Below are 9998 nucleotides of genomic sequence, written 5' to 3' on the forward strand. Positions count from 1 at the left end.
ATTTACTACTTAAAACAATATAATTTTTTGGTGGGGTTGAGAAATGAGAAATTACTTGACGGATACAATGTACACTATTCAGGTGATGGTTCTACTAAAAGCCCAGACTTCATGACTATACAGCATATCCTTGTAACAAACCTGCACTTGTACTCCAAAATCTTTAAAACATTTAAAAAATAAAAAACAAATGGTTATGACTCATGCCTATAAATTACAGCACTTTGGGAGGCTGAGGCAGGACGACTGCTTAAGTCCAGGAGTTTGAGATTAGCCTGGGCAACATAGTGAGACCTTATCTCTACAAAAAATAAAATTAGTTGGGCCTGGTGGTGCATGTCTGTAGTCCCAGCTACCCAGGTGTTTGATGCGGGAGGATCACTTGAGCCCAGGAGGTTGAGGCTTCAGTGAGCTGAGATTACACCACTGCACTCCAGCCTGGGCAGCAGAGTCCCTGCCTTGCTCTGTTGCTCAAGGCAGCCATAAAGCTGCACTCGGGTTCAAGGGAAGAAGACATGGACACCACCTCTTGATAGATTCTAACAAGATTCTAGCAGAGTGTATGGAACAGGAGCTACTGTTGCAGCCATCTTTGGAAAATAGGGTTTTGCTCTGAAACTCCATTTCAAAAACAAAAACAAAAATGATAGGCCAGGCACAGTGGCTCACGCCTGTAATCTCAGCACTGTGGGAAGCCGAGGCAGGTGGATCCCTTGAGGTCAGGAGTTCCAGACCAGCCTGGCTAACACGGTGAAATCCCATCTCTACCAAAATTACAAAAATTAGCTAGATATAGTAGCATGTGCCTGTAGTCCCCGCCACTTGGGAGGCTTAGGCAAGAGAATCGCTTGAACCAGGGAGGTGGAGGCTGCAGTGAGCCAAGATCGTGCCACTGCACTCCAGCCTGGGTGACGGAGGAAGACTACATCTCAAAAACAAAAACAAAAACAAAACAAAAGAAAGATAAATGTTTAAAGTGATGTATATCCCAATTATCCTGATTTGCTTATTACATTTTATGAATGTATCAAAATATCACATGTACTTTGAAAATATATATATCTATTATGTGTCAGTAAAAAAAAAATTTGGCCAAATGGCTCATGCCTATAATCCCAGCACTTTGGGAGGTCAGCGTGGGCAGATCACTTGAGACCAGGAGTCCATGACCAGCCTGGCCAACGTGGTGAAACCCCATCTCCACTAAAAATACAGAAATTAGCTGGGCATGGTGGTGTATGCCTGTAATCCCAGCTACTCGGGAGGCTGAGGCAGGAGAACCACTTGAGCCTGGGAGGTGGAGGTTGCAGTAAGCCAAGATTGAACCACTGCACTCCAACCTGGGCAAGAGCAAGACTGTCTGAAAAAAAGAAAAAAAAAGTTCTGGAAAATTCTATTTTCCAAAGATGTCTGCAACAGTAGCTCTTGTTCCATACACTCTGCTAGAATCTTGCTAGAATCTATCAAGAGGTGGTATCCATGTCTTCTTCCCTTGAGCCTGAGTGTGGCTTTGTGGCTGCCTTGGGCAACAGAGCAAGGCAGAAGCAACACTTTGTGAAGTCTAAGGGTAGGTAATAAAAACACCATGCTCTTCTGCTACCTCGTTCTCTTGGGACACTCTCTCTTGAAGCCAGTCACCTTCTGTGAGAAGGGCCAAGCAACCCATTGAGCGATCCCATGGAGAGGAAGCAAGGCCCCCAGCCATAGCTGGGTTCCTAGCCGGGTTTCTAGCTAGGTTTCTAGCCGAGAGTCAGCTGCATCTTGCCAGACATGCAAGCCAGCCTTGAAGGTGGATCCTCCATCCTGGCCCAGTCAAACCATCTCCACTGACACTATGTGGTGCAGAGGCAGGCTGCCCCAAAAGTCCTCCCAAATTGCAGATTCTGGGCAAAATCAATGACTGTTATTGTTTCAGACCATTTTTTTGTGGTATTTGTAACAAACACAGAAATAATTAGAATACCATTGTTACTGAAAATAAGTTACATTCAACAATTACATTCTTGCTTTTAGAGTTATAAATAACTTTGTAATTAAAATGTTAGGCCTAAATGTACTAGAAAAAGGAATTTATTTGTGGTCTACCAGCAAGGTTAAGATGGATGTTACAGTATGAGCTTGCTGAATTTGTTCTTTTTTGTTTTTTGGCATCCCACAAAATTAGAAAAATTAAAAATAGCAGCCCCTTTATTATTACTCCTAATAAAAACTAATTTGTAGACATCGTTTTCCATGTGCTGATCTTCTCCACCTGTGCTGACACGCTATACCTGGCCATCGGGTTGTAGGCCTGTGCCAGGGCCCAGCAGGATCGCAGGGAGGGCGATGATGAGTCCTTCAGCAGCTCCAGGCTCAGCCGCCTCAGCCATTCCAGCCAGTCGTCTTTGGAGACCCTCCTGGCAGCGCCCCATGCCTGTTATCCCACAGATGACAATGGAAAACAATCAGCTTCAAGGGCCAATTGAGAAAAGTCCTCATCTATTTAATGATTAGTCTACTTCTTTGATTTATAAAATCCATATTTCATGATAAAATTCCCCTAGAGTGCAAATACAAAAGAACAATATTTAATTAAAAGCCATAAAGCAAGAACAGCAACTCTGGAACATACCACACTGTGGAAAATGCCTGTTTCACAACTCCTTTGTGCTGGACTCTGACTATAGCAAAGGAGGGAGCTCTACAGAACCAGAATAGATGTGACTGTCACACTTGGGGTACATTCAACAAAGCCGAATGGCCTCCAGCAGTGCAGGAAGGGAGCTGCGTCCTCTGCATTACAACACCAGCTCATCTGACAGTGAAGAGTCACGCAAGAGGGAAAAGGCTCAGGTTTACACCATCATGAATTATGTTACAACCGGGTGAGCAGTGAGGCCAAAGCACATGGCACTGTGGCAGAACAAGAAAAAGCTGAACAGGTTTAATTTCTACTCTAGTTTATCCCCTCCAACTTCTCTCAAAACTCTGAACTCTGAAGACATCAAGAGTTACTTCCAGGGGCAGCTGAGGCAGGTGGGTGGAAAGGCTGAGGTTTTGGAGAGGTCAGTACAGTGTCATGGCCAACAGCTACACTCGACTCAATGGCTTGAGTTCAAATCCCAGTTATATAACATACTGGGTCTCTGATCTCTGGCAAGTCACTTAACTCCTCTGTGCCTCAGTTTCCTCATCTGAAAAATGAGGATTATAGTTTCTGCTTCCTGGGGTGTTTTAAGTTAGTAAATGTAATGAATTTCTAACAGTGTTTGGCACCAAGTTAGTACTGTATGCCCATTTCTCTAAAGTTAGAAACACCTGCCTGGGATCCTGGCACTGCTACTCAGCAGCTATAACACCCTGAGCAAATTGCTTGTATGTTGCAGCTGAGCCTCAGAATTCTTCACCTAGGGATAATGTACCTAAATGGCTTAGGGGGAATAAATGAGCAAAAAATGATTGTTACTATTGTCAAAACAACACCTGTTTGAACTGGCCTAGCCCTAACTACACTAAATCCCTAACTTTTAAAATATGTTCTTTAAAGATTTTTCCAGGAGAACACGTCAATTCTCCCTAAATGGGGGAAGTCATGCAAATTAGAGCAGAAGTTCTCAAACTTTAGACTAGTGAAGTGGTCCAGTGAGTGAAAAGACCCCCGTGTGCTACGCCTAACAATCAAGGACTCAACCATCACCTCCCTGGGATAAACTGGAGATCTGCTGTTGCTTCTAAAGAGTTACCAATGAACCAGGGATGGTGGCTCAAGCCTGTAATCCCAGCAATTTGGGAGTCCGAGGTGGGTGGATCACCTGAGGTTGGAAGTTTGAGACCAGCCTAACCAACATGGAGAAACCCTGTCTCTACTAAAAAAAAAAAAAAAGAACACAATGAACATTGCAAAATGAAATTAAGAAACAACTCCACTTAAAGAGCATTAAAAAGAATAAAATATTTGGCTGACTGGGGTGGCTCAGGGCTGTAATCCCAGCATTTTGGGAGGCTGAGGAGGGCAGATCACCTGAGGTCAGGAGTTTGAGACTAGCCTGGCCAATGTGGTGAAACCCCATATCTACTAAGAATACAAAAATTAGCCAGGTATGGTAGCACACGCTTGTAATCCCAGCTGCTCAGGAGGATGAGGCAGGAGAATCACTTAAACTTGGAAGGCAGAGTTTGCAGTAAGCTGAGATCATGCCACCGTACTCCAGCCTGGGCAGTAAGAGCGAAACTCCTTAAAAAAAAAAAAGAAAAGAAAAGAAAAAAATATTTAGTAACAAATTTAGTAAAAGTCCAAAACTTGGCCGGGCACGATGGCTCATGCGTATAATCCCAGGTTCAGTTGATTCTCCCGCCTCAGCCTTTTGAGGCAATAAAGCAAGACTCTGTCTCAAAAAGAAAAATAAAAGAAAATGCACAGATCCTGCCCTCCTTCCCTAGTGGGGCTGGGACATTTCTGTGGGTGGGGAAGTGAGGGAAGGAAAGGGAAGAACCCAAGAGTCACTTGTTTACAGAAAGCAAGATAAGACCCAATCAGCCCCAGTGCAAGACAGCTCTGCACAGGATGGGGTGCAGCTGGGTGTCACAGCAACGCCACATCTGGAGACCCTGGGGGCCACAGGTGATGGGACACACACTCTGGGTGGAAGCACTTCCCTTGGACAGCTGAAAAAGCAAAAATAGCACGTGGGCAGAGGGAAGGTGTGAGAAACAGAAAGCAGTAGTGACAGGCAGGAGGGCACACAAGGGAAAGGCAAGGTATTTGTACCACAGGGCCAAGGGGACCTAGACACTTGGGAAGGTGGCCATCAAGTCAGTCTCCTATCAGGGCTGCACGTGGTGAGTCTCTGAACAGAGGGCGACTGAGCCCTACAGTCTGCTGCCCCCATTTAATGGCCTCAATGGCCACAAAAGCTGGTGAGCAGGGCTGAGCAGCTGGAAGCCCAATCCCCATCCCTTGTAATCCCCACCCTACCAGCTGTGGCAGCCCCCGGGGCAGAGCTCAAAAGCTTGAGCTGCTCTTTTCAAAGGACAAGGCAGACACAGACATGTGACGCAGGCTCCCAGTAGCTGCCAGAAGAGGAGGTAAACACACATGGGAACACAGTGTCGCTGTTCCCGGAGTCTTGGCGGACAAAGCCCTAACGTCGGGAAACCCTCTGAGTGACCACACCACTGCAATGCCCTGCTCTCCTCCCACCTCCGCAGCAAGAGCTCACCAATCTACACTGTCTGTTTGGCTATTAAATGGCATTTTTTTTCTGAGATGGAGTCTTGCTCTTGTTGCCCAGACTAGAGTGCAGTAGCACAATCTCAGCTCACTGCAACCTCCACCTCCCCGGTTCAAGCGATTCTCCTGCCTCAACTTCCCAAGTGGGATTACAGGCGCCCACCACCACACACAGCTAATTACCGTATTTTTTTAAGCAGAGACCGGGTTTCACCATGTTGGCCAGGCTGGTCTCAAACCCCTGACCTCAGATGATCCACCCGCCTTGGCCTCCCAAAGTGCTGGAATTACAGGCCTGAGCCACTGCGCCCAGCCTAAATGGTATTTTATCATGACACATTTTCTACAGTGGTACTCTCTCCTCAGAAGAACTTCACACTGCTTCCAGGGCATAACTTCAGCCTCACACCAGAGGATCACTGTCTCTTCCCAGTTCCAAGGAGTAGCACAAATAAGAGGCATCATGAGCACACAGAAAGCTCTGGACATAGGGTGGCCCCACCCTCAGGCCCCCCTGGCAGGAACACTCAGCTTCTCCACAAGCCAGGGACAGGCCAGTCTCGCAGCAGTCCCCGTGGCCTGAGTGGTTAGTAAAAAAAGGGGCATTCCTACCATGCCTGCAAAGAGGGTGAAGGCAAGCGCTTCAAGTAAGTATGGCAGTGAAGACTTTGACGGATGTGCCCCCAAATGTCAGCAGGTACACCATGGGAGCAGCTGCCAGGAGATGGAGGCCGGCCTTTTTTTATTTTTAAGCATGCATAAACTATTTTTGCAATCTAAAAACAAAGTTAAGAGAAAAAGGGGAAAAAGCTGCTGTGATAACCTCAAAAGGCAGCTCAGTCCTTCTGGGTTGACCTTGTTTTTTCAGGGAGCCTATCCCTATGGTAGGGGCCAACAAAGGCCGGGCTCTGCCATGCTGCTGCCATGTACTGACTGCCACATCACCAAAGGATGGGCCCTATTTCTCACGCATCTGGAGTGTCAATGATAAGCATGGCCCTGCTTCGATAAGTCTTCCCAGCCTCCCTGTCCTGGCCGTTTCTCTCCAGACCCCTTCTGGGGTCCCTGAGAAGCCCCTTATCTCTCCATGGATGTTTACAGAAGCAGTACTCTTGGATGGGCACCAGGGTACCCTCCAAGTTCACTGTCTAGTGCAGAAGCCAGGCACAAGATCAAGTTCCCAGGACACTGCACATGATTACATACACTGCAAAACGTAATCAGCATAACAGACCACAAGTGAAGACACCAACCAAGCACAAGGGGCTGGGCAGCCCAGGCAGAGCTGACAGCTGGTCATCTTAGCTCAGGGAAATGCTATGGCCACCACACATCACAGCAGGCAGGGGCTTGGTCTGAGGGGACTGCAGTCTGAGGACACGCAAGTAACACAAAGCTGTGTAGAGGCCCGAGGGGTGGGGGCACCACGGCACCCCACCTTGCACCACCAGAGCACTAGGATCCTGAGGGGAGGAAAAGAGGCTCTGCCGTGTCCATCTGACAACACAGTCACCCTCTCCAGCTGCCCCCAGCCCACCAACAGGACACGGATACAGGAAGACTCCTAGGAGAGTGGTCCAGGAGTAGCAGAGGCACTGGGAGCTGGCCCCTGCTCTGAATGACCTTGGGAACATCTACCCCCTTAGCCTGAGTTTTCCTTGTGTGAGCAGGATTGGATCAACGAATGCTTGCTTCAAAACGCTGCCCAAAGGCAAATGAGCTAGCGTGAGAAAGCCTTCCAAAGAGCTACTCAGCTACCCCTCACAGCTGCCGTCACATCTGCCTCATGGAAGGGCTCTGCACCCAGAGTGGCAGCAAAACAGTGGTCAACAGGTCTGGAGCCACACGAGAGGCCTGGTCAGTGCAGACAGGCCTGGCCAGTGCAGGGCATGTGACATTCCTGAAGAGCAAGGGGGCCTGAGGCCCAGGGACTTGTGCAAGGGCAGATGGTTCACTCTAAAGCTTGTGGCCCAGCAGGAAGCCAAGGGAGCAAAGGAGAGGTGCTGCAGGCAGGGAATGTGGAGGGTCTCAGCAAACAGCCTTCTGTGTCCACTTCCCTAGAAAAAAACGGGCAAAGCCCAGGCTACTGCAAAGCCCAGCAGTGGGGCAAGGACCGGCCTGAGTGCAGCCCTGCCACCCCCTACTGCTGATGCTCTGGATGTGGGGGTGGGGGGATCCAACTACCCAATCCACCCCAGGAAGGCCGCATCAAGTCACAGGGATGACCCAGCACTTGCTATCTACTTACACCCACATTAGCTGTCACCCTGCTGGCCTGCAGCAAGCCGCAGGTAGGGGACAGCGTGTCTCAGGGCGCCAGAGCTGTCCCTGATGCTGGCCAAGGCCGCAGCCCACCCACCCTGCAGGTACCACGCAGCTCCCAGCCCTGCCAGTCTCAGCCTCCTCGCAGCGAGTCTGGTCCAAGCTGCCAGAGTCCCTCGCACCCCATGCCAGCGGAGATTATTAAAAACGCCTTCTAGTAACGCGGGGGGCATTTTCGTCGGCCGGGATCGACGTGATCGCCCCTGACCCAGCCGCTTGACTCTATTCCATACCTCAGAGAGGGGAAACTGAGGCTGGGCGAGGAGGTGCGGCCAACCCATCCACCCTCAAGCAGCCTGGCCCCGTCCGCGCACCCAGAGCCCGGAGCCCGATGCCCCTGAGCCCAGGCTGGCCCGGCCAGGAGCTGAGTCCGCCAGCCCCGGCAGCCAGCCGCGCACTCACCGCCTCCGCCGCCGCCGACTTCCGGGTGCCGCGCCCGCGCACCACAGCCGCCAGCCCAGTCCCCGCCCCGCCCGCAGCCGGCGCGCTCACCATTGGGCCGTGCGGCGAGGGGCGGGGCGGCGCCCGCATGCCGGGATCCCGTTGGATGAGCGCACTGTCGCTCGGAGGATGCAGACTCCTGGCGCTCCGCCCCCGGGGCTGCGCCAAAGCTTAGGGCTGCGCGGGCGTCTGAGTGCTTTCTGACCTCGCGGCCTTCGGGGACTGCGCGGTTCCCTGCCAGCCGGGACGCTCTTGGAGGTCGCAGGCGCCCCTGAGTCCATGCCCTCGTGGACACCATCTGTCACCTGCCCACCCTGCGGGCTCTCTGAAGAGCTACAGGAACCCTTGATGCCCTTGCCATTCCCAGTATGAAACCCAGACCCTGGACTAGGCATTTGAGCACTACACCCTGCACACCCATCACCTCCCCACTTCCATACCCCACTGTAGCCTTTGAGCTCACATCCAGGTCCAGGCCCCAGTGATGAGGGGCTGGCCCAGCTTGACTTGTGCAGGGTGAGCAAGTGGGCACCAACTGGGGCTCTCCCAACAGAACAGAGGCATTAGTTGGGACCCCTGCTCTAGCGGCCTCTGGGCTGTGGCTGGGTATATATGGCAGAAAGCTGGAGAGTCAAAGCCCAGAGGCTCAGGCCCTGCCCCAAAGTGAGCACTCAAAAAACTATGACATGGATGACAAGGACATTAAGGATAATGATAATGTGCAAAGCACTCTAAACCCAGTGTCTGGGTCAGCAGTTCTTTAACCCCATTTTATAGATGTAAACACTGAGACTTCGAGCAGCTTTGTCATTCAGTTGAAGTCAAGAAAGGGGGCAAGCAGCAGTGGCCAGATTAGCTTCAACCTGTGTTGAAAACCTAGGTGCCCTGATGCCCTGCAGAAGACTGGGGCTCAGGGATAGGAAGAGCCTGGCTGGTAATCAACAAAGGCAAGAGTCTAACCTGGACTGCATGCAGGCCCATTGTGCTCCACACTTTTGCTGTCTCATCTGTGTTTCTCCTGGAACCCAACAGAACCCTTTACAAGGTGAGGAAACCAAAGACTGCAGATGCCCAGGGACTCACAGCCAGCAGGCAGCAGAGCCAGCCAGACATGGCTCTTTCTCCTACCATCCAGCAGTGGGATTGTGCGGGGCTGCTACCATTGATTTTCCTCTGAGCAGCCAGACCTGTGCAATCTACAGGGCCAAGAAGTGGTGGTGGTGGACAAGTAGGATCTGGGGCTTGGGGGTGATGGACTGTGCCCTGGGGTTCGTGGCAGCAGCTTCAGAGTGGGCTGCCCCAAAACACCAGGCCATGCACCTCAAAGCATGCCATGCTTACAGACACATAGTACCTTCTATGTCCTTATACTTTAACCAAGATATCTGTGCAGGATATCTGTTCACAGGCATGTCCCAGCTCTCCATTGCTTTTACTTGTTTAGAAAAGTTTAAAGTTGTTAGCCAATCAGGTTTTAGATTAGATTGTGAGGTCTGGCTCCAGCCAATGGAGATCAGACACAGAAGTAAGGATGACTCCAAATGTGTAAGGGATATAAATATGTGTGCTTTCCTTTGTTCATTGTTCTCTCATGGCAAGATGGCTAGTGAGAGTACCCTTCCCGCATTCCAGGAAGTAAAAATTGCATTGCTGAAAAATCCTTTGTCTCAGTGCTAATTTTTCTTTGTGGCACCAAGCATCTACTCCCAACAACTAAGGTTTCCCTTTGCCCACAAAGAGGGATGCAGTAACATGTCAGATGGTGGTTCACATCCTGTTCTGTCATAGCTTATGGCCTTGGGCTAGCCCCACTCCCAGGCATACTTTTCCAGACCAGATACTCTGATGTTCTCTGTCACCACTGACACTCCAGTCTGGATGACATGGGATGCCAGGGAGCAGGTGACAGCAGACGAGATGGGTCTGGGGGGGCACCTAAACCCTGGGATCTTGGGGCTGCAAGGGGCTCACTGGCATACAACCTCTAATTGCACACAAACTCACATAGGAAGCTCACTACCTCCTG

General features: G+C 50.5%; 1 protein-coding gene across 1 annotated transcript in view; it reads right to left on the bottom strand.

The window, feature by feature from the left end:
• The window catches only part of TANGO2 (transport and golgi organization 2 homolog), a 44334-nt gene extending 36472 nt beyond the window's left edge, over positions 1 to 7862 (bottom strand). Inside the window, exon 1 of the mRNA XM_037732633.1 lies at positions 7765 to 7862. Coding sequence (XP_037588561.1) covers positions 7765 to 7812 — 48 coding nt within the window. The 5' untranslated portion in view covers positions 7813 to 7862. The remainder of the gene's footprint in view (positions 1 to 7764) is intronic.
• Positions 7863 to 9998: the final 2136 nt, after the last annotated feature.

This window comes from Cebus imitator, unplaced genomic scaffold, assembly GCF_001604975.1.
Source record: "Cebus imitator isolate Cc_AM_T3 unplaced genomic scaffold, Cebus_imitator-1.0 Scaffold461, whole genome shotgun sequence".
Lineage (NCBI taxonomy): Eukaryota > Metazoa > Chordata > Mammalia > Primates > Cebidae > Cebus > Cebus imitator.